This window comes from Fusarium graminearum, chromosome 2 (assembly GCF_000240135.3).
Source record: "Fusarium graminearum PH-1 chromosome 2, whole genome shotgun sequence".
NCBI lineage: Eukaryota > Fungi > Ascomycota > Sordariomycetes > Hypocreales > Nectriaceae > Fusarium > Fusarium graminearum.
Window position 1 is genome coordinate 4,474,967 of NC_026475.1, and position 23,775 is coordinate 4,498,741.

The following is a 23,775-nucleotide window of genomic DNA, read 5'->3' on the forward strand; positions in this document are numbered from 1 at the left end:
TCCCAGTCATTGCAACTGTACCCGCCACTAGACAATGTGGGTGCTTGTTCTTTCTAGCGAGAAATTTACCCGTTGTGGTCTCGTCAGACTTTATATACAGAGTGCATTACTTTGATAATAGACACCGACTATTGAAAAACCACACATGAACTCCCTCTCTCTCATGAACTCAAAGTCTACCGAACTAGAGCCAAGTCAGCAAAATGCTGAAAAGCTAAAAGAGAAACCAGCCGCTGTCGAGGCCGTACAGCAGCCCGATAATACCGGCAATGGAGATTCTATCAATGAGCTTGAGCGATGGAACAGTCCTCGGATTAATTCATATCGTTTCTATGCAACCAATCTCTCGTTTCTTATTATGGGCATGAACGATGCATCTCTAGGAGTGAGTTGCAAACACCAGTTGCAGATCTTGACTTGGCCCCATTCATTGACTGACTAACTAATCGACAGGCATTGTTACCATATGTATGCGCACCTTCTTAAAAACAACAGATAACTCCAAATATCTAATCATGCAACTAGATCGAAACGTATTATGGCATCAACTACACCACAGTCTCTACCATGTTCCTCATACCCGTCGCAGGCTACGTAGTTGCAGCGCTCACCAACAACTGGATTCACTACACCTTAGGCCAGCGAGGAGTTGCCATCCTTGGGCCTCTCTGTCGTCTTGTTGCTTACATTCCAGTTGCACTTCATCCTCCATTCCCAGTACTCCCATGCGTCATGCTTTTTACTGGGTTCGGCAATGGCATCCAGGACAGTGGCTACAATGCTTGGATCGGTAATATGCAACGTGCCAACGAGCTCTTGGGTTTCCTTCACGGTGCCTACGGTCTTGGCGGTACCATTGGTCCTCTTATAGCTTCTGCCATGGTAACAGAAGGCAACCTCTCCTGGTACACTTACTTCTATATCATGGCGGGCCTCGTAGTGGTCGAGTTCATCGTTGGGACTACTGCATTCTGGGGTGCAACTGGTCAAGAGTACCAACGAAGGGTTCGTTTCGAACAAGGCAAAGACCGCGCAACGACACGAATGGCCCTCAAGAAACCGATTACTTGGATAGTTGCTGTCTTCCTTCTAGGATATGTGGCAGCCGAAGTCAGCCTGGGAGGCTGGATTGTCACTTTCATGCTCCGAGTACGACATGCCAAACCGTTCCTTGCGGGCTTGACAGTTACGTTATTCTGGCTCGGGTTGACATTGGGCAGAGTCGTGTTGGGATTCATAACAGAGAGAATTGGTGAAAAGACAGCCATCATGGTATATCTCATGCTCTCGATTGGGCTGGAACTACTGTATTGGCTCGTCCCCAACTTTATCGCCTCTGTCATCTTTGTCATGCTTCTTGGTTTCTTCCTCGGTCCTTTGTTTCCTGCTTCAATGGTGGCAGCAACCAAACTTTTGCCTGCCGACTATCATGTAAGTGCCATTGGGTTTGCAGCAGCAGTTGGAGGAGGCGGCGCCGCTGTGGGACCGTTTGCCGTTGGAGCGATTGCTCAACACACTGGTGTTCAAGTTTTACAGCCCATAATAGTTGGCCTTCTCGCAGCAATCACTGCCGTTTGGCTTCTTTTGCCAGGAGGTTTCAGAAAGGGTGGACTAGAGAGGGCCAGGGAATTGAAATTGAAGCCAGGAGGGGACGTGAAAGAAGCTTGGTCTTGGGTCAAGCTTAAAGTGCGAAAGTCAACATAACAACACAAAAAGTATGGGCCAAGCTGTTTCAATGAAATAATAAGTATTTAAATTATAAACAATAGATTTGGCCTTTTTTTTTTTTTTGTACGTATTTAGCTGGTGCAAGGAATGTGTATGTATCGTATGTATTTGTTGATGTCCCCCGTACGTCACCGAACCCGGCATGGAGGGGTTCTCGCTATCTTATCAACTCTGCGAACTTTTGAAGGAGGGGAAATAAACCAACTTCGGACTGCCTACCTACTGTCGCATTACCACCTCTCCATGAATAAAGCCTAATCCCGGTCATTGCAAGGCTTCTCTTTTCGGCACCTCTACAAAAAGTAATCACGAACCACTCTACCATTGTCCAATCGTCCTCACGGCCCTGTCCATCATGGCGCCGACTTCGGCCAGCATCACAGCTCTCGCGCCCTTCAAGCCCGATCTTCATGAGCGCGCCTGGGCCTCTGTGCCTCACCCGACACTCCCCTTAATTGCAACAGCTCACTCCAAGGCCGTCACCGTATACTCTCTCTCGACAGCCTCTGCACATAGCGTCCTGACCGGTGGCCACACTCGTTCCGTCCGCTCCGTCGCATGGAAGCCCCACCTACATCCCGGCAACTTATGCCTTGTCACTGGAAGTTTTGATTCTACAGCTGGAATATGGCGATGGGAGGGTCAAGAGCAGGAGGGGGGTGGACTGGAAGTTGAGGTGACGCAGCAAACTCTGCGAAAGAAGAACAACGACGACAGCGACGATGAAAACGATGCCGCCAATAAAGAGTGGGAGTTCACGCTTGTCCTTGAGGGCCACGACTCGGAAATCAAGTCTTGCGCTTTCAGCCCTTCGGGCTCTTACCTCGCTACGTGCTCGCGCGACAAGTCAGTCTGGATATGGGAAGACATTGGTACCTCTGAAGAGGATGACGAGTGGGAGACTATTGCTGTGCTCAACGAGCATGAAGGCGACGTCAAGGCCGTCGCTTGGTGTCCAGACGTCCCTGGTCGCAATTCTATTCGTAGCTACTCATCTGATGTGCTTGCTAGCGCAAGTTACGATAATACTGTGCGCATCTGGCGCGAGGATGGCGACGCCGAATGGGTTTGTGTTGCCGTCCTCGAAGGGCACGAGGGCACTGTCTGGGGATTGCAGTGGGAGACGCAACCACGCGAGGGAGGTCTCTTCCCGCGATTGTTGACCTTCTCAGCCGATAATACCATCCGTGTATGGACGTTAAAACAGGATGACGAGGCAGAAGAGAGTGCCACAGGAGGTACGGCGGGCGCTTTGGGTGGTATCCCCAACACCATGCGAAGGTCTCTACGAGAGGAATGGACATGCACAGCTGTCTTGCCCAAGATTCATACGCGCGATATTTACTCTGTAACCTGGAGTGCGAAAACGGGAATGGTGGCAAGCACTGGCAGTGATGGTATTGTCGCGCTTTACGCTGAGGATTCCGAACAAGATACGAACGGTCAAGACCAGACTATGAGCAACACAGAAGAAAGCAAGCAATCTTCATGGAGAGTCGTTGCCACTCAGCCTGGGGCTCACGGGCCATATGAGGTTAACCACGTTACGTGGTGTCGGAGATACGATGCAGGCTCGGAACGACGAGGGGAGGAGGAGATGTTAGTTACAACGGGCGATGACGGGACTGTGCGGCCGTGGCAAATTGAGATTCATGCGCCAAGTTAGCATTCCACATTTGTCTAAATAGCAATAGTATTGTTACAGTAATAACCGAAATCTCAGTTTCATATTGGCGAAGCCAGTAGGTACTGTATAAAAGTTGGTCTCTGAACTCGAGGGTACAAAGGTAAACAGCCGAAGAAGTGACCTAAGTAACATAAACTGATCTACTTTTCATGTCTTATGGTTTTAGCGGCCAATTTTTATGATACCCTGAGGTGTGCAAATAAGTTGACCGAAGATGAAACTCCTTCAAGTGATGAGCTTAAAGTGACAGGCCTTATATACGGCATTGCATACCTCTAGTGCTAGATGCTATCCCTTTTCCTGTGTTTTGATATCAACTAGATAGTTCAAGTTCTTGATTGATTTACATCATCTGCTCAAGTTCAACATACACATATCCTAGCATAGCCAACGCCATGAAGATTCAACATGAACTGTGCTTCCAACGGTAATCAATACCACTATCAAACCAAAGTTGAGGTGTGAAGGGGCCTGGAAATCTTCTTGCGTACACCAATTCCTTCGGTTGGTAGCCTATGGCCATTTCCAGTGCAATATCTTCCGCAACTGGTAGTTCTCTTATGAAAGGCGGCAATGGTCTGTTATCCGTGAACAGGCCAAATTTCCGTGCAAAGTTCGCGTTTGGTATTTCGTAATCTCTGACAGGAGTGTCCAGTCGTTGCTCCAACATGCCGTTAACCAATAAGGTTGTATGATTATCCTGTTCTGATACGACTCGAGGTACCCTGTCCGTTCCATTGCTCTTCTCTGTCAAACGGAACCTGTGTATTATTTCGGTTATCTTCTCATGTCCCATGACCCTCAAACTTGACGAACGACGATGATGGGTGGCTTGCCCGTTCTGTTCAGACAAGCTTTCTGCAGTCCCCCTTTTCTGTAGCTCCCCTAGATCAATTGACTTTTCGCCCACAAGTCTCCCTTTGTGTTCAATGTTCTCATTCCATTGCATTTCGTGAAACTCACTGGCTTTGAGTTGTCGAAACGCCCGCGTCCCTCCGTGGCGCGATGAGACGTACATGGTGTGTTCTATCTTCCAAATCTTCCGTGTTCCGATACCACTTGGGTACAAAGAAGACCTCATTTTTGCAGGCGAATAATCGGAAAGCCGCGTGTGGTATCTTTGGGGGTGACCCTCTCTCCACTGCATTAATGCAGTGGTTGGGATGATGCTGGATGTAACGGTATTCAGGTGCGGAATGTGAGGGAGCTCGAGGTCTGCCTGTATAATGTGTCAATTGTAGTTAATTTGTATCAATTGCAACCTGCCTCACATGTCTGTTTAGATGATCGTGTCTCCAGCGTTGAAATGCTGCGCCTGGATCATCTGAATAGTGGCAATCGACCTCGATCATCTCGTAGAGCACACCTCCCGCAAGCCCAAGGAGTTCGTCTCCAAGATGGTCTCGCAGCACCAGAAATACCTGGATTCTGTCAGACAATAGTTCCCTTTGATCTGTGGGTTATCTAACAAGTTGGATACCGTCACGATACTGGTAGTTGCGAGGGATGTGGGCGCAGTATCGCACGAGAACGTTACGGCATTCTGCCTAACTGTTAGTCAGTGTCCCCTTGGTTTCCATATCTGCTTGCACTGACTGTCTTCGTCGAAACTCTCTCTGACACCAATAGGCTCGTCTCCAGCGAGGTTCGTAGAACAGAACGATGTATAGTCCATTCCTGTACCACCAGGCTCTTGGATCGGTGATTTTCGGGAACAAGAACAAAATTCGAGCGAGCTTGATGCCATGCGTGAGAACCAGATTTATGCCATACCGCGCGCTTGGCATGCAAAAGATGGAGCTCCCAAAATCCCGTTTGATAACTTTGATGTGATGGCAGTGGTTTACTCATGTTACCAGGGAGTACGCAGGTAAGGAAACAAGAACAACGCCATTTGGCAAGAGGTACCCACGACCTGCGTGCGTTTGATTCAAACTAGGCAGGCAGGACCTGACCTTTGTTGTCTCACATCGTGTGACGCATCTTCCATTTTCATTTTTATGAATCCCCCCCTTATATGGAAGGTCTAGATCTGATTACCTCCCTTGCTTTCTCATCAAGTTTAGGAGACTGCCTACCCTGAAGCCACGGGCTAAGGAGGATTTATGAATTTTGAAGATCCGGAAGCATGTATACTTCTCGAAATGTAATTCAAAGTACTCATTACATCCTTAACTACCGGATACGATCACGAGGCGTTCCTCTCACCGTAGAGTTGTTTTCAATCAAAGCCGTCAATTGCTAATGGCCTATTATTGTCACAATTATTGGATCACGGACGTTGAAGCAAAACTCCGTACGAAATGAGATCTTTCGGTACGCTGCCCGGCATTCGTGGGGCCCACCGTGTATCCACCCCGTGGTTGGTAATGGGACGCAGATTATTCATGCAGTTAAGATATGTTAAGATCTGTCAGTGAGATCCGAGACGACACTATCTGGCACTATCTTGGTGCAGCGCCCCTGCAGCCGAGACAGAAGCCGGACCGGGGCGCGGCTTCCCGAAATCAACTCCCGATTTCCCAAAAAGGCAGTCTAGACTCCCTGCCTCCTCTTTGCCCCAGCACCCCACATTCAGGACATCTGAACCCCATGACGATTAGCGGTCGTCTACTCCATATCTCACTAAAAGATTGCGAAGTGGATCTTCTGGTTACTGGTCTGGCTGGACCTAGACTGTTTCGTATCTCTAAAGCACCTTGAAGCACCATGACAAGGAGCCAAGACGCTCTCCACCACAACCCGTACCGAGCCTGATGCCGTCAATTTTCCTCGGATTGTCGGGTCACTAACTGTCCTAAGCTGAGCCGCACGCTGACTGAATGCCCCGGCCGAACCCCCCGGCGTCTCTGGTCATCATGTCGTTTTTGCATATAAGATGCCGCCCCCCATCGACTTGATTTGGATTCTGCAGATCGACTTCACTTGGTTATTCACATCATCATATACCCAAGTCATCTATTTTATCATCCCACACCATGTCTCAATCACAATCTGATCGTTCACCTTACTATGACATAGGTAAGTTCATTCATATTTATCAAAATTGTATTGGTGTCTAACCTGTGCCTCACTAGTCATTGTTGGTGCTGGGCCAGTTGGTCTCATGCTGTCAACCTGTCTCGCTCGTTGGGGCTACAAGATCAAGCATATTGATAACAGAGCCGAGCCAACTCCGACTGGTCGAGCTGATGGCATCCAGCCGCGTTCCCTGGACCTCCTTCGCAACATGGGCCTCAAGTCCGCCATCATGGCGCACAAGCCAGCTCGTGTTTACGAGGTCGCCTTTTGGGACCCAGCTTCGTCGGGCAATGGTATCGCACGAACTGGTACATGGGCAAGTTGCCCTGACTTTATTGATGCTCGTTATCCTTTCACAACCCTGCTGCACCAGGGTCTGATTGAGCGTGTCTTCATCTCGGATTTGGAAAAGAACGGAGCTCAGGTCCAGCGGCCATGGACCATCAAGAGCTTCACTTCCGATGAGAAATCCAACCCCGACTATCCTGTCACCGTTGAGCTGGAGCATGTTGACGGCACAGCCCAGGAGACTGTTCATGCAAAGTACCTGTTTGGTGGCGAGGGAGCAAGGTCATTTATCCGTAATGAGCTTGGTATCGCCGTCCACCACAAGGATCCCATCGCACATGTTTGGGGTGTTATGGACGGGGTAGTAAAGACCGACTTTCCTGATATCAAGGTCAGTTTCTGGCGCCGAGAAGCCATCATATTCCTTCCTGATTACTGACTCATATTAGATGAAATGTACCATCCACAGTGAGCATGGTTCCATCATGGTCATTCCACGAGAGGACAACATGGTTCGCCTCTACATCCAGATCGCATCCTCGACAGACCCAGATTGGAACCCCAGGCGAACAGCTACCGAGGAGCAAGTGCAGGAGTCAGCCAAGAAGATTCTGTCACCTTATTCCATTGAGTGGGAGCGCGTCGAGTGGTATTCCGTCTATCCCATCGGACAAGGAATTTCTGAGAAGTATACTTTGGACCAGCGAGTCTTCCTTGGCGGTGACGCTTGCCATACACACAGCGTATGTATCTCTGACCAGTGGATTTACCATGTGTTAACACAATTGCAGCCCAAAGCTGGACAGGGAATGAACACGGCGTTCCTTGATGCTCAGAACCTTGCCTGGAAGATACATGCTGTCGAGTCTGGATTCGCCAAACGAGAAATCCTCCAGACATATGAGACAGAACGCAAGCATGTCGCCGAATCTCTTCTTGATTTCGACAACCGATACGCCAAACTATTCTCCCAAAGACCGCCCGCGGCAGCTGAGGTACAGGCAGCGTCAGCGAATCATAGCAAGAACGGCGATGCTCAAGAAAACGAGTTCATTAACACTTTCAAAGAGTCGTGCGAATTTACTAGTGGATACGGAGTTTACTACAAACCGAACGTTTTCAACTGGTCACCCGAACATACCGCACAGTCGCCTCTGATTCACCCTCAAGGAACGAAGTTGCGAACAGGTCGTATCTTCATCAACTCAAATGTGACAAGAGTTGTAGACGCCAATGTCGTGCACCTTGAACAGGAAGTTCCTTTGAACGGTGCCTTCCGATTATTTGTCTTCGCCGGTGTCCCATCGAAAACTCGCCAGGCCCTGAAGGATCTCGCTAGTCATCTTGGTAGCCAGCGATCTTTCTACGCCCAATATCAGCGAGCCGATCTGGATAAGGTCTCGTATCACGAGAAGCACCTCCCTCACAGCCGCTTTTTCACTCTATCCACAATCTTTGCCGCCAGACGACCCGATATCGAGATTTCCCGCGATGTACCAGGTGTCCTTGCTAGATACAGGGATCATGTTTATGCCGATGATCGTTCTGATGCCCGCTTTGCACAGGCAAAGGCTGTAGCTCATGCCAAGATGGGTCTGGATGAGGAGCTTGGTGGAGTGGTTGTCGTCCGACCTGATGGGTATGTAGGCGTTGTGGTCAGTCTTGTCGAGGGTAGCGGAACAGTAGACGCACTGAACGAGTATTTCTCAACCTTCTGCACCAAGAAGCTTGGAACTACTATGGCACAGCTATGAAAGGTACGGCCTTTTGAACGAGTAAGCTCAGGTGTTACGGGAGATATATTGGTTCAATGTTATTTAGTTCATTAGCGAAAACAAATGCAGGTTATTAGATTATTCCAATACTAGTAGATCAACTATATATCATGAAAAATAAAGCCAGGTATGATGTTCTTTAGCCCGCAAGCCCCCATTGACTCATTATGAATGGCCAGCTTCCCCTCGGGGATGTATCATTAGTTATCTTCTACATTTGCTTTCCTCTATCATCACTGCACTAGTACCTACCTACCTACATAGACAGCTTGCTTAAGACTGACAGAACTGCCAAGAAACTTGCTTGCGGTGATACATGAATAAGAAAAAGGAGTAAATTTTACGTTACCTGACTCACTCAAGCCATGGCAAACGATCTGGCCAGGAATGGCACCTACAGAAAATCCAAAGAACCTACAGAACATAACTAGATATCACAATTGGCTGATAGTTTGTCAAAGATCATTCCGGGAATGAACTCAGCCCTAAGAAGTTTCCGGTTTGAAAATCCGGGACATTCAGCTTGTTGCAACCAGCCTCTGATGCCAATGGCGCACCAGATATCCACGAGGTCGAATACTATTTGGCATGCTTTATCAGTTATCACTTGGGCGCTTCTAGCGATTTGGTTCTGGGAACAGATTGCCGATACGAGGGTCTCAAAGTATCGAAAAGATTAATGACTGCAAGCACAATAGACGAAATCAGTAAGCCAGCCTATACTATTCGAACCTGCTTCTTTGGCTGTTTAGTTTTTGCCCTGAAGCTTTGAGGTTAAGTCTGCTACTACCTACTTAGGAGGGGTTTGGGACTGTAGGGAGAGATGATTCTCGACCGATACTATTATTCATTCCGGCTTGACCACAGCTAAGGCATTCCAGACGAGTCCATGTGGGTGTTTTGTTCCGGCAGTGTGAGCTTGATTGGCTTAGCAGTTTTCGTACATTCTTGTCTCCAGTGGCGTTCGTTGGGTCAGCCCTGGAATGGAATCTTTGATCCTCAAGGTGGCGGGTACATCAGCAGATCATCAATTAGCAAAGGGACAGAGAAATATTGTTAATGTAATACAATTCTTGTTAGACATTACGTCTAGATTCCCTCCCATCTACGATGGAAGGGGGGTATCATGCTAGCTAGACACGAGAGTCCATCTCTTTCTTTTCTTTGTAACCATCGATCATATTAGGCCTGAAAGGTGAAGAGGCCGTTGTCGTCATCATCAGACTGGCCACCAAAAACATCATCTTCTGGTGTCCTCCAGTCGTTTATCGCCCCGTAAAAATGCAATCTCAGCATCCAAAAACGCTTGGATGGAAGATATGATGCGTACATCAGAGACAAACAATCTCGCAAATGAATAGCAAACCCTCCTCGAACCCCGGTGATGTACTTTAATCGAGAAACCAAATTATATCGCCATAAACGCCTTGCCTGTCCCGTATGGCCAACTTCATTAATATGGCCCATGATGAATTCATGTATGCAATTCGTAACGTCCAGCATAAAAACAAAATCAAAACAAATTGAACGTAGTTTGGACCCGTAGGTCACAAGCCCAATCTCATGTAGCAGCCTCCATCTTGGCCATCGAAGTAGATGAACTGACTCGGAAGACGCGCTGCAGTAGGCTGTGTTTGCTACCGTTCGCTCGCCTGTAGCTGAGAGCGATAGTATCGCAGCCCTCATTTGAACTCATCGATGATCGACTTGGCGACCGGCGGCGTTCGAGCTCCGCGTCCCATCCGTACATGTCTTCAACAGGGGACGCGTAACGGAAGGCTTGATGATCCGAGGTGGTGGACGGGGAACCAATATCCTCACTGCTAGTAGTGGGTGTAGGTAGGTAGTTGGAAACATCTACCATTGGAACCTGGGCAGCTTGCACGTTGCCTCCAGTGCATACAGGTGAGATAGATAAGAGTGGGAGATCGTGACGATAGGAGGTGCTGTGTGACTCAGCAGCATGCTTGCCTGCCAAGGGTTGCACGGTAGCGACGAAATCATGGTGCTTGTTTGATCGCCTTCTCATGCGTATGTTTTTTTGCACGAGAGACGTCTTCACACCGTTCCGTACGGTGTCAAATTTTGCGGTCGTGCCATTCCCAAACCCGCCGTCTTGTCGGAGGTCAGGGTTGTGATGCCAACCATCGTCTGCTGCATGCAGAGTGCCATGCAGAGGAGGACCGAAACGAGCGCCTCCCGTCTCATGAGTTTCTTCTGAAATAGCATGAGCCCAGTCAGCTTCGTTGGACGATTCGGGTAATGACACGACCTGTGACCCTCATAAGGAGTCGTGGTGCATATGGAACCCTTCTGCGGGATGTGATGAAGTGGGAGCAGAGCGTGTCCTTGAGCTCTTGCGATTAAAACCCAACTTAGCACCCATCTTCTTCCATCCCTTGTTATGAGCTGCAACAGCACGTTGGAGACCGCCAGGGGAAGTGGTAAAGGCCCATTCGGAAGTGGGTGGTGTTGTTGGAGGAGTCATAGGTTCCATACCTGGAGTTGAGTTGCAGTCGCTGTCGTCTGTCAGAGACTCGGGTTCATGATGATGATGCATGGAGTTCATCGATCGAACGGGGGCACCCATGCGGGTGTTGCTGTTTGAAGACCGGCGAGATCCGCGGCCATGCTCTTCTGTGGATCCATCGACATGCATGGGAGCGACGGACTGGAGGAAGGGGACGAGTAGAGAATCGTTCATGAGCTCATAGAGAATGCGACCAGCCTCTTCCAGTTGTGCAGGGTGGGGAGGAGAGGGGCCGCAAGGAAGACCGAGCAATTGATCTCGAATACGGGCTGGAAGGTTGACCTCTCGAGGGGCACAAGGAATGATGTAAACCTGCATGAGCTTTTCCCACAATACACAAACGCGATCGTTGTCCTCCTGGGTGCGATTCGAGTTGTTGGTGATGATTTCATTGTAAAAAGCGGCGTATCGTTGTGAATCGAGTGTGAATTCGAGGCTCTCCATGCAGTGATTTTGAGAAAGATATGCCATGAAGGCACTTAGAGTCCATGGTGGTGAGGCGACATCGAGCAGGATTTCTGTGAGGGAAGGTGGGCGAGAGCTTGTTGAGCCATTCGGTGTAGAGGCTCCCGACATGAAGGCTTCGCTGACGGGTCTTGAGACAGGTGAATCGACGTCGAAAATGTCCTCGAAAGCGGAAGATGGTTGAGGTGATGGAGGTATGGCATGACAATCAAGAGATTGCCTCCGCGAACGCGACACACCCATCATTGTAGAGTCAATCCGAACGTTCTGGGAGAGAATTGAATAGTAAATAAATCAAACCAGGAAACGGATCCTAGACTCGAAGCGTTTTGGAGGGAGGGGACGAGGTCAGGTAATAAGAGAGAAACCAAGTGGAGTCGTGGTACGCCGAAGCGGGTAGTGGAAGTCTGACGCAGAGACTAACGCAGTTGCCCATATAGTGGAGGCAGGAAGGGGCGTAAAGTCTAGATGTAAGGCTGCCGCAGGAACGATGAGGCCATCAATATCAAAATATGTCTTGAACTTGTTGATTAAGATCAAATGAGAATTCTGATAGAACGACCGTAATAACGATTGAAGATAGGCAGAGGTCCGTAGTCTTGTTATGGAGCCAATCTACACCGCGAGATGAGTTGATGAAGAAATTCAGAAGGCGAGATTAGGTTCAATGATTGCCAAAATGGCAATATTGAAGTCTGAGATCGTGCGGTACTGCAGAAGCGGAACAAAAGTAAGAATGTCACAACCGACAAGACGGGTAGTGTAATTGATGATCGGGCGTGACAACAAAGAAGTCCGTCCGAAGGTTGGTCAATGTGACGTTTTGAGGACAATCAATCCCAAAGCGGAGATGGCGCAAAGAGGGTCGAGGCCGTCCGGTTGGAAGCGTAGAGGTTGCTGGGTAGTTCCTGTGGATTGGAATGCGAGGGTCGTGGGAGCCGCGAGCCGGCGAATGTCGTCGTAGACGGATTGCGGATGGTGCCTTTGCAAGAGGGCTTGGCGAAGGCCGGGCAGAAAGGAACACGGGTCTGGGACGGACGAAGACGACGAGAGTTCGATGGCGTGCAGCCGACCGCGAGTTTATCGACGAGATAGTAGAACGTCTAGAGCTGAAGAGCGATTCGGTTTGGTTTGGGCAAAAGACAGGTTAAATCATAGGAATGCGGACCTGGGGGACCCAAAGTGTAATAAGAGGTCCAGAGTCCAGACCCCGGTTGCAGAGCAGGTAGGCTGTGGAGGTGAAAGAGCGAGAAAGCGTGGGTGCGGCGGGCGTATGAGCGGCGTTGGAGAGCAGCGCTAAAGTTGAGTCGAGGCGGCAGATCTGCTAGTTGGTTGGCTACCTGGGTTTGGTGGTATTGGGTTTTGGGGGATCTTTGTCAGGAAAGGAGGGGGAAGGAGTTTACAGTTGAAACAGGACAGGGCCTGGTATGCTAACGTAGTGTTATGGAGTAATGTGTCCGGGATTCAATTTATAGGAACGGAAAGGCGACAGAGAAAGAACGTGCGCCTTGTACCCCAAGACAGTTTGAAGGCCGGGTCGGTCGGTCGGTCAGGCAGGCGAATGAGTGAACGATTGAAAATGTTTAACTGATTGATAGCATGTGCGTGCGTATATGTGTGTGTGTCGTCACTTGGGATGTGCAGAAACAACACCAAAAAAAGGAAGGCGACCAGAAGCGGGTGATGGGTTAATAGGACTGGGCTGAGCTTGTTTTAAAGGGAAACCTCCCTGATGAGACTTCACTGTTCTGCCCCCCCTTCGGCTTTCTCGTTTTTCAGTCACTTTTTTTTCTCGTCTCTCACAACCTGGATCACTAGTGCGCTGTAGAGGAGCCCAGACGGAGACAAAACAACACAGAGTGGGGAGGTTGATGTGGAGATGAAGAGGACAAGAAAGAAAGAAGCCGGGATGGAAGGAATAGTGGGTATAGAAGGCGTGTGGTTAGCAACAACGACGTCAATAACATAACACTGGATCTGTCACCAGACGGAGGGAGCGAAACCAAACTGAACCAAACCAAACAATCGGGAGACGGCTTGAACAAATCTGAATGTTAGCACTGTGATCCCTGAAAATTAACAGAGGAACGACCGTAGCCAACCAGGCTGTTGCACAACAAGTGCATTTCTACACCTTGAGCCCATCACCGTTAGATCATTCATAAGAGATGTGCAGTGCAGTCTGCCAGTCTGCCTGTCGGTTGGACCTTGCCCCTACCAAGCGTGTATCTGCACTGTACATTCCCTGCTATTGTCCAGTCACAGCACGAGAACCCTGAGACTGGCATCAATGGCAGGGAACATGTCCAGCCAAAGAGAGGACAGAGCCAGCAAGGGGCGGGGCCGGGATGAGGCGACGAAGTGGCGGCTTGGACAACCACCGGTATTAGGACTCAGGAAATAGATAGCCTGCGTTGTACAGTGCAGCACTGTACGGCAGGCGGTCTATCTAAGCGATGCCCTGGGGCAAGCCAATAGTGCTCCGCCATCCCAGTAAAAGGGCCAATTCATGAATGGATCTTCACTCCAGTGCCCCTTGTTTGGTATCTCATCGGCAGAGGCTGTTGTTGTCCAGACGGAAAGCTTGGCTACCTAACAAGGAAGGGGTCGTACACAGATGCTCGGATATTCACGAGGGTTAGGTGTTTTCAGCCTGGCGTTGAGGCAAAAGAAGCCTTTTAGAAGCTCCCTTCTTTCAATCCGAGCAGGGGTTCACTTTACGGTTTTGTTGGCGGCGTGCTTATTAAGGTATCTTTCGTTGATCGCCTCTTGATTTATCTTTGGCCTGCGTATCCGTTCGTACTTGTGTATAATTGCAAAGCCTTATACTTGATTGTTATTGCAAACACTATCTGTCCGTATCGAAGAGCACTGTAGAGACCTAAACCTCACCGGTACCGCGGGGGCCAGAGAACAAAACATCGAGTGTTTGTCCTCGTAGACTTCCCGAAGTGTCACAGCATGTTGCCTACTGCCTGCTAGGTACCCAGCACTCCACTTACACATGACAAACACCAGAAAACCAGGCTCCTTGAATACCTTACCTGACACGCGGAGGGCGAGAAAAAGGGTCATACTGATTCAGGGTCACGGTTCAAAGAAAGAAAAATTTAATAAACCAAGGCACAAAAAAAGCCGACTCTGCTAACTCAGGCACGGACAACGCCGAAGGCTACCTGAGCTGAGATCAGAATTATGTAAAGTATCTAACCAGTTAAGGCGAGAAACGGAGTGAGATCTGAGCACTGTTGCGCGGAATACCTTAGTGTGGCAAATTACCTAGGTACCTTGAAGGCGGTGGTTTCGGCAGACCGTGACGCAGTGGCACCCGACTGGTAGACACAATAAATACGCGGAGTTCAATGTTGCGAAACGGTACGAAACGGATATAGTAGTCGAACGGTAGGGTTTAACAAAGCAACATCTAGTTTGGACAAAGACGTACGTACTGCTGCATCAAGGAATGGAAATGCAAGTCAATAATTTCCTAGATGGTAGACCTATTCTAAAGTACACCATTGTTTGACATCATTGCCAACTGATGTGTCCATCCTGACCTACCAGTTGAAGAAGCACACTAGAATGGAGGCACAGACAGTTATGGCCAAAGGTGGAGAGAGTCTCGTGGAGTCTGGTCCCAAGCCAAGTTTTGCTTGTGTGGCCTTTGCTTCTGCTCCCTAAACTGAATTCACCCTCCGTGACCTGGCCTGATGTGACGGGTCTTTATTGACCACGCCATCTCGATCGCACCGGTCTCTCTGATGACTGACCCGAATCATTCACAGCAAATTTGCCGTTGGGAAATGCACGGCTTGGACAATTCCTCTATCAATGGGTGCAATGCAATGCAATGCAATGATGCGCGGGGATAAAGTGACGAACCAATCGTGATTTGGTTCCCCGCACAGCTCTCACTCCAATTGCCATTTGTAATAGAGGAAGCCTGACATCATAACAGCTCGCGGTGGTGAGATACAGTTTTGTAGAATCCACACTACATCATAACCCCAAGATTGAAACTGAAACTGAGAGTATTCCACAATCTGAAAGCAGAGCCTGGTGTTTAATCTTCTCACGGCGGCGGGAGATTTACACCCCAAGATTAACATCACTATGATCTACAGTAACCTCGGTAGATGGACAGTTTAAGAGCTTGATTTTCCATAACTAACTAGCAGAAGGACAGGCGGGCAGGCTGGATCGTCATCGACAGATGGGCTTGCTTAGCCCTGATTTCCTATTACGGGTAGTTCATCTGCACCACACCCGCCCATTGGTACCATCAACGTAGGGGCTGTACATGTTAGTTGACGAATGCTCGACCTCATCTTAAAATGCAGGTTCAGTCCACTTTGGTGACATTCGATAGACAGTGCAGAAGCAACCCGTGCTGCATCAAGAATACGGCATACGTACATTACAATGCGGAAGGAATGACATTTGCTTCGATATTTGACAATCATCATTTACCTTCTCTGCAGGTAGGTGGTAATACCTACATCTCAAGGCATGTCGCTTCCTCAGCCATATAAGTTGCCAATAGGGGGTCAACCACCTCGAGGCCAAGCAGAATGCTCGTTGTCGTCCTCTACTATCTAGAATATTCGTGGCCTGAGCATGAATCGTTGCTTTTCCTAATCACTAGCTCTTGGCATCTCTTTCCCAACATTCAAGTGCCGTGTTTGACTCCCACTTCATGGACATTCCACTTTTGAGTGCCCCTGCAAAAGGTAAGACGGCGTGGTTGATCAGGCCTTATGACTGGACCCTCGATCCTCAAATGCAGCTTGGCTTTGCCGCCAAAGCAATAGCTCGGTCGATCGTGATGCGCACTTTCAACGACGCTCATTGGTTATTATTGTACGGTGCTGTGCTGGCTGCAGGCAATCAGGTGGGTAACAAAAAAACGGGAATCTCACCACACTGTAAACCGACTCTAACACATACAAATTGCAGTACTATTTTCCCGATTTTTTTGTTACCCACCTGGCAATCCGAATCCCCCCAAAAAGGGCCAAGGACGCTTGCTGTTCGGACACAAGGGACTGACTACGATGGTCCTGTGGCAGTTAACGACAGCATCATTAAGTATGTCGATCTTGCTGCATGAAGCAACGGGATGACAGAGTTGTAAACGCCATCGAACCCCGTAACTTGTCGGTCCCTGAAGAAAACGATGCAAAGTTTATTGGATGTCACTATGTAGTATGGCCACGACTATCGAATCTTTATCGCGCCGCGTTTGTGCCGGGGATAAGCACCAAGGCCTGGCCAAGAGCCTCGGCCAGACTACATGCAAATCTCTCCTTCGTGCACAACTTTGCAGAGGCCCTTATGCCTTGCCATTACCACTTGTTTGCCCAGTTCACATCTTGAGATTGCACACGAGACGTTGAAAGCCAACGATGCAAACAATTTATGCTCAGGCCAACGACTGTGGCGTTGCCAAGCATCTGTCACCCAACAAATATTGCTGCGATGAGAGAGGCTTGCCTATACTTGCAACTGCTTCTAGACGCACAATACAAAGATACGCAAGTGTTGACTTGCCAGCACTCGACTTTTCTCAATTTATTCTGGACCGGATATGATCAAACCTCGCTCAACACAAGCTAGGTAGTTGCAGCAGTTGAGATCATTGGCATGCTACCCTGGTGAGTTCGTGATTCAAACTGATGTGATCTGTCGCTGATCATGATGACAGATCCGCGTCCACACGCATGCATCAGTGACTATGCAGCGTGCCTTTCTCGTCAATGTTAATATTTTATATGATATGTCTTACAGGGGTTTGGGATAATGAAGCCTTGCGGCTTTGGAATGAGGATGCCGTCATTATCGTCTACAATGCAACGGTCCTTGCTTCCCCCATCCTCCATTTTTGCTAATGTGGGCTGAGAAAGGCACAGAGCCGACCCTCAATTTGCAAACGGACACCCGGGGACGGGTACCACTGATGAATAGCCAATATAGTGACATTGCGAATCGCACCACCTGCAACTGGCCCATCTCGACACAAAGATCACGCCGCCCTAAGGCCGCTCCCAGGCCGACTAAACCAATTTCTAGTTTGACAGCGCCTTTTTGAATGGAACAAACAAGGAAATCTGACTTTCTCTTAGTCAAGCTCGACCTGCACCAATTTGCGGCGCACATGCTCAGACATCTGACTAGTTCTTCATTCGATTACCCATGTTGTACAAGCCCATGTTGCTCCAGCCAACAACTACACAATGTACAGTATCAGGCATGTCTTACCACTATTACCCACGACGACTTGCAGCAAACCCAGGCATTACAACCAGACAAGCAACCACTATTCGAAGCAACTATATCCGTCTCAACCGGCGTGCTAGTGGATGCAAGTCAAGAAGTGCATAGCGATTGTGTCTGACATCCGAACTTGTCAAGATCGAGACTTCTGGTACAACCCTGTATAGTCAAGTCAGACTTCGGGCGATACAGGGAGCTTCTTACAACGCTTATTTCGACGAATTGTTAATGAATAAAGGGAGCTCGGCCAACTCAAGCCACAGAATGGGGCACAGGCCACGTCAACAATAATAAGCGACGGATCTGAGGGCTGGGCCGAGGACGCTACGAGTTATCCGATGCTTTCTTGGCCATTCTGAGTCCTGTTGGTGGCTTAATTTGGAAGCCTGATGCAAAACTAACGGAAGGTCATAATAAAGCGTTATGATAGAATCTTTCTAGAAGCAAAGCAATCTGCCTACTAACGTCGGCGATTGTTCTGGAAACTTTCCAAATCGAGAAACAACACATCTTAGTGGTCATCGACGTTGAACAGAACCACACCACCCTTGCTTAGCCCGCCCATGGAAGAGTGAGGTAACACCACTCAACACCAACCGGCCTCGCCGTGTCTCCATCTCTCACCACCAATTGTGAATTGCTATACCCCCGACAAGGGATGGAAAATCCTGCAACAATACTCTCTCTGTACAGAGTAGCCATACTCACAAAGGCACGGCTTTCGCTGTCGCACCGGAAATCCTCTCTGTCACCCTACCGTATCAATACTAATCAATATCTAATTCATACCCAGACCCATCCAGCCCTGTCAAGTTTCCGCGGCCTCCTTTCTCGGCGTGTTCCAAAGACTTTTTTTTTTATTCGAAGCCATGAGAGCGGGTTTTTTTTTGTTCTTTAATTGGAACTATCGATTTTCGTTTTCTCGGGACACCCATACTGGCGGTGTCTAAAACGACTCCAGTTTTGCAGCAACATCGTCCACGTCAGGGAGCTTCTGCCGCCGCAACGGCCCGGGACCTGACACAGACACCTGGCATACAACAGGCAACATGAGTCGGGCCCCAGGCGGGTATTAGAAGAAGACACCGTCTGAGTGATATCTTGCGAAGAGTCATCTCATATGTTGCTGGCATGAGGCCTAGGCAGCTCAATGCACGCTACCTGTGAACAGACGACGCCAAATCTGCGACATTTAATACAACATGTCATCAGCGCCGTCGATTCGTTCCACGATCGGCCTTCATCGGTGGAAGCACCTCTACAATCGACGATGGCCGTACCAACAAACTCCATTTCCTTCATATACATAATCGCTAGCGACCTAAAGTTTAGATGATGTCGGGATCCCTAAGCTTACTGTCTACTAATAGTACAGATGTTCTGCAAGAAGCGGTAAGGTCAGCCAGGGTCACATTGTTTCGCACACACCCCACGACGATCCATCCTTTGGGTATCTTGATACACTTTGGTAATGTTTCGATTATCAGCAACCACGTATTGGGCACCTACCACAAGCCGAATATATGCGCTGGATAATCAAACAGAGCCACCCATACAAGAATTTTGCGTGTGCAATTTGATTTGTGCTTTTGTTCATGAATTTCTCGTCGTGGCAAAATAGCTTCCCTATATCGAATAGTGGCCTGCGGCTGAAGACCCTGGATCATCACAAAGGTCTAGTGCCGGCCAAGGTCAACCGTGGCTACGGATATCTGTATTTCAACCTGGCTAGGCTCAGTAGCTAGACTGGCGGTTGGATACGCTACTCGCTGATTCGGTCTCAAAAGCCAGTCGGCAAACATTAGCCAGACCCTGGTATACATGCTGGATACCTATTAAGGTTTTCGGCCTGGTCAGAACGTGGAAGCCAACAGTTTCAGTTGTTGGCTTCGGTCCCGAACCTTTTGCCGGAACCTGTTTGCCAACGTGCTGGTGGCTGCCCTCCACTTCAGCCCTCTCTCAAAGAAGCTTTCAAAAGGCTGGCGCGAACAAGACCACCAACACTGGCCAAGCTTTGCACGAGTTTTTTGCAATCTAAAATAGTGCCGATTAGACAGATGGCTTATTGGCAACAAAGAAACCTTTCAACTAGAACAGAGGCACTGGTAGCTAGGACGCATGTTGTTTTAAAGCTATGACTTGATTTGTAGTGGTTTGCTTTGTCCTCAATGAAGCCAACCAACAACAGCATCGCGCGAACCCAGCCCCTTGGTCCCGGTTCCGGCCTTTTCTGCATCTCACCGGAGCATGAGACTGCTGTATGGATATTTGTCAAGGAGTTGTCATGGTCGGAACCACACGCACAACTCACTTGAGTCTTGACTTGGAGGCATGTGGAAGGCTCTTCTTTGTTCTTGATATAGTGCCTAGTATACAAGGAATGCGAGACGAAGTAATCAAGTCAGTTTATGGCGGTTTTTTTTTGTTTTTTTTACAGCTTAAAGCTTAGCCACGCTGACCAATGGCACGCGCTACTATCGCCCCACACTCGTACTAGTCAGTTGCACGCGCAGTGATCTGCCACCTAAAGTTTTGAATGGTTACAGGCAATTCGACTTCTTTCATACCTACTGCCTGCCTACTGCCTACTACCTTTTTATTCACCTGACCAGCCATAGACGAACGAGACCCAGCGCCAAGTACCCAGGCTTATGTGTTCGCGATGGCCTCATTGTAGAAATTGAGATAATACCTACGAATGGGGCTTTGACTGTAGCGACGCGCGACTGTTATTAACCTACCTGCCTACGCGCCTCAGGTTCATCATACACACTGAGGTTACTTGGTGGAAAGCCTCCGTTTTCCTTTTCCCCCATCATCAACAACTACGGTCTCGATTCAAATCCATCAGCTCGATTCACAATTTTGTTTCTTTCTTGTAAGAATAGCCTTTTATCAACTGCCATCCCAGTTGTAAATCGCTACTTCTCGGCCTGTGATTCACCGCTAGGTACCTAGTACCCAGTCGGGCACCTTCCAATTGACACTTCATCGTTTCACGTGACGTATATCACGTGATAAGACGAAGTGTCGCGCCTAGGTGAACGACAGACTTGGGTGTTGTCGCAAAGCGAGGGAGCATAACTATCACAAACTCTGTTGTTTCTATTCGTCAAGGAGCGGCTGTTCTTGACGAGGCATCTGGCAACAGGCCCATGTGTGCCAAATCCCTTGCCAGGATGATAACAAGCATTTACACTGCCGTCGCCGGCCTTGGTGAGGTGATCAGCAAAATCAGTATGTTATAGTCGACCTCACTTCTAGGGTATTCATTAATCCATTACCAGTACGCCCTCAATCCTACCAAGCCGCTGAGGGCCGTTCATACTTGAGTGGAGACCAAGTTAACTCCAGCGACGATGATGATGGCACTGCTCATGATAGTGAGCTGCGATGGCTCGACCGAAATGGCCTCATCACCTTAATGGAAGACTACAAAGATTTTTCAAAATCTTTGTCAAAAGTTTGGGAGTGTCTTGAGCGCGAAACCAGAGAAGAGTCGAACAAAGATTTGGCCCCCCTAAGCGCCAACATAGTGGACAGCAATGACCGCGACGTGACGGAGATGTTCGCATCACAACTTAAACGAGTATTCCAGTTCCTGGACAGAGTGTACGAGATTCGCACAATTGTCAGAATTCGTGACAGCAATGAATTAGTCCCATCTGTTCTTGATTATGGCATTTCCCCGGGTTTTGCTGCTAATTTGGAATCGATCAAACGCTTCATAGCGGATCCAGCGCTTCCCCTCGTTTGCAACAATATCTTGCGCAAACGCGGCGCGCACGAGTGCGGGGTCTCGCAGTCGTTTATTGATCGAGTTACGCTTGATATTAAGGCAATACTTCGCAATCTACCTGCACCCAGCTATGTTGCATCTCCCAACTATCGCCAAAAGTTACAGAATATGTTCCCACCGCCGCGACAGACTCATTTCAAAATGCATCCTTCACTTCCGGGATCATTCCCTGAATCTGATGAGTCTAGAGACCTCTCTGAGCTACAGCCTACCCAGGAAGAAGTCCTAGAGATCCTCGAGCAATCATTAACACATCCCATGGTCGGTCAACCTAGCTATCTCAAAACGGACCTTTTTCGTTCTAATATTGCTCAGACGAACCCCAATGGGACAATGCCTCAGGACCACCGCCAGGAATTATACGAGACCGATGCGCAACGTGTTTTGAAGGACAAATATGTTAGCACCTTTGTCCGCCAAACTCCTCTTACCGCAGACCAGATAGGTTCTGTCAGATCTATCCTCAAGACTCGTCGTAAATATCCTGCTACAATCACACCTAAGCGTATCGGTACGACACACCGACCCAAAGCTGTGCGCTTCACCGACGATACTGTCAGCCCAAGACCGCGAACTCACATGGGCCTGGAAGTGCCCAGAAGACTCAATCACAACGGGCGAGGGCATACCACGACTGATGACCTTCCAGCGCAGCGGCCCAGCTGGGCTCAACTGCTCAACATCCCAACTGCCCCAGTTCAAGACCCAACCAGAAGTAGTATTTTTGCTTCATCCAATTTCAACATCTTCCGTAGTCGTGTGGAGGAAAGGGATCTCTATGACCCCAGTGTTCGCATTCAAGAACTACTGGATACTCCTTCATTACAGCTCCCAATAAGTGATGACTCAAGGGCTGGAATAGAGCAGCAAATTGAGGAGGCCAAACAAAAGGCTGCCGAGGAGGCCCGTCTGGCTGCCGAGGCCGCGAAGCGTGAGGCCGAAGAGAAGGCTCGACAAGAGCGCGAGGAACGTCTCGCTCGGTCTGGAGGGCTTCGTATGCCTAACAAGACACTCGTTGTGCCTGTTTCATCACAATGGCACCAAAGGGCCATTTCGACACTCCGGGCGGCACCTATTGAGTCCCTTGCAAAGTCTGCTGAGGGCGTTGATTTGCGAAGGCATGATTTTGCCAAGGTAGTCTCCTCGACTGAGTGGCTCAATGATGAGATTGTCAATGCGTCACTCATGTGGCTTGATCGAGCTATCAACTCAGCCGCCGGCATCAAGGACGTCAAGAAGAACACTCGCAAGTGCTTTTCCCTCGGCTCTTTCTTCTTCAAGCGACTCCAAGACCAAGGCATCCACTCAACCCAGCGGACTCTCCGACGTTATGGTGTTGAGAAGAAGAATTTCCTCGACATCGATACCATCCTTTTGCCGATCTGCGAGCACTCCCACTGGACCCTGATTGTTATTCGGCCTTCCAAACGGACACTGGCGCATATGGACTCCATCAACGCGGGTGGTAACTCCGCCTATACCAACCGTGCCATGGCGTGGATCAAGGATGTGTTGGAGGAGAACTTCGTCCAGGACGAGTGGAAAGTCACTCTCCACGAGGCTCCTCTGCAGAACAACGGACACGACTGTGGTGTCCACACCATCACCAATGCTATGTGCATTTCGCTAGGCCTCAGCCCCATCGACTCATACACCGCCGCCGACATGCCGACACAACGCATTCGCATTGCCTGTATGCTTCTCAATGGCGGCTTCACTGGGGATTTTGACCTACGAGTATATTAGTTGCGTGTCAACGTGGCACTCATCAAAGGGTTCATCATCAACACATGATCTTGTACAAGGGCGTTTAAGGCAGAGTCGGTGCACATACCTCTCATCTGAAAATGGTTTAAAATGTATTATTGGGCAGGCAACGAAGATACCACATGAAAGCAGTCGCATTTCACATGCATTACAAGGAGTTCACCTCTTCATTTCTGGATGATAAGGACGATTATGTCTAGGGTACCAGATAATAAAATCACTTACCCGATCTAAAATGACCGTAGCCCAACTTATTGATGCCGCCTCTCGTGTTCTTGCCAGCTATGTTTAACTATCCCACATTTTCTGATGCTTCAAACAGTCATATAATCCTCCCTGGTCCCCTCCTCAACAGGTCGGACTGATGCACTTTTGTCCCCCGAGGCCTGAGGATATCAGAAACATTGGCCGCTGGAAGCACAAGAGATGAAATTAGCAAATC

The 23,775-nt window shown here is 49.0% G+C and overlaps 7 protein-coding genes across 7 annotated transcripts; 5 read left to right on the forward strand and 2 right to left on the reverse strand.

Moving 5' to 3' along the window:
- Window positions 1-145: 145 nt before the first annotated feature.
- Window positions 146-1,704, forward strand: FGSG_04305 (uncharacterized protein; the record flags this gene model as incomplete). Its single annotated transcript, XM_011323008.1, has 3 exons — window positions 146-385; window positions 454-468; window positions 526-1,704. The coding sequence occupies 3 exons, from the start codon at window positions 146-148 to the stop codon at window positions 1,702-1,704; spliced, it is 1,434 nt and encodes a 477-aa protein (XP_011321310.1).
- A 379-nt stretch (window positions 1,705-2,083) lies between these two features.
- Window positions 2,084-3,394, forward strand: FGSG_04304 (uncharacterized protein; the record flags this gene model as incomplete). The annotated part of the gene is made up of 1 exon (XM_011323009.1): window positions 2,084-3,394. One exon carries the CDS (start codon window positions 2,084-2,086, stop codon window positions 3,392-3,394), a length of 1,311 nt encoding a protein of 436 aa, XP_011321311.1.
- Window positions 3,395-3,818: 424 nt separating this feature from the next.
- Window positions 3,819-5,090, reverse strand: FGSG_04303 (uncharacterized protein; the record flags this gene model as incomplete). The annotated part of the gene is made up of 4 exons (XM_011323010.1): window positions 3,819-4,634; window positions 4,687-4,836; window positions 4,885-4,958; window positions 5,012-5,090. The coding sequence occupies 4 exons, from the start codon at window positions 5,088-5,090 to the stop codon at window positions 3,819-3,821; spliced, it is 1,119 nt and encodes a 372-aa protein (XP_011321312.1).
- Window positions 5,091-6,393: 1,303 nt separating this feature from the next.
- Window positions 6,394-8,478, forward strand: FGSG_04302 (uncharacterized protein; the record flags this gene model as incomplete). The annotated part of the gene is made up of 4 exons (XM_011323011.1): window positions 6,394-6,436; window positions 6,493-7,115; window positions 7,174-7,467; window positions 7,516-8,478. The coding sequence occupies 4 exons, from the start codon at window positions 6,394-6,396 to the stop codon at window positions 8,476-8,478; spliced, it is 1,923 nt and encodes a 640-aa protein (XP_011321313.1).
- Window positions 8,479-10,780: 2,302 nt separating this feature from the next.
- Window positions 10,781-11,740, reverse strand: FGSG_04301 (uncharacterized protein; the record flags this gene model as incomplete). Its single annotated transcript, XM_011323012.1, has 1 exon — window positions 10,781-11,740. One exon carries the CDS (start codon window positions 11,738-11,740, stop codon window positions 10,781-10,783), a length of 960 nt encoding a protein of 319 aa, XP_011321314.1.
- Window positions 11,741-16,190: 4,450 nt separating this feature from the next.
- FGSG_12277 (uncharacterized protein) lies at window positions 16,191-16,604 on the forward strand (the record flags this gene model as incomplete). Its single annotated transcript, XM_011323013.1, has 1 exon — window positions 16,191-16,604. One exon carries the CDS (start codon window positions 16,191-16,193, stop codon window positions 16,602-16,604), a length of 414 nt encoding a protein of 137 aa, XP_011321315.1.
- Window positions 16,605-21,899: 5,295 nt separating this feature from the next.
- Window positions 21,900-23,312, forward strand: FGSG_04300 (uncharacterized protein; the record flags this gene model as incomplete). The annotated part of the gene is made up of 2 exons (XM_011323014.1): window positions 21,900-22,077; window positions 22,216-23,312. 2 exons carry the CDS (start codon window positions 21,900-21,902, stop codon window positions 23,310-23,312), a joined length of 1,275 nt encoding a protein of 424 aa, XP_011321316.1.
- Between the last annotated feature and the right edge of the window lie 463 nt (window positions 23,313-23,775).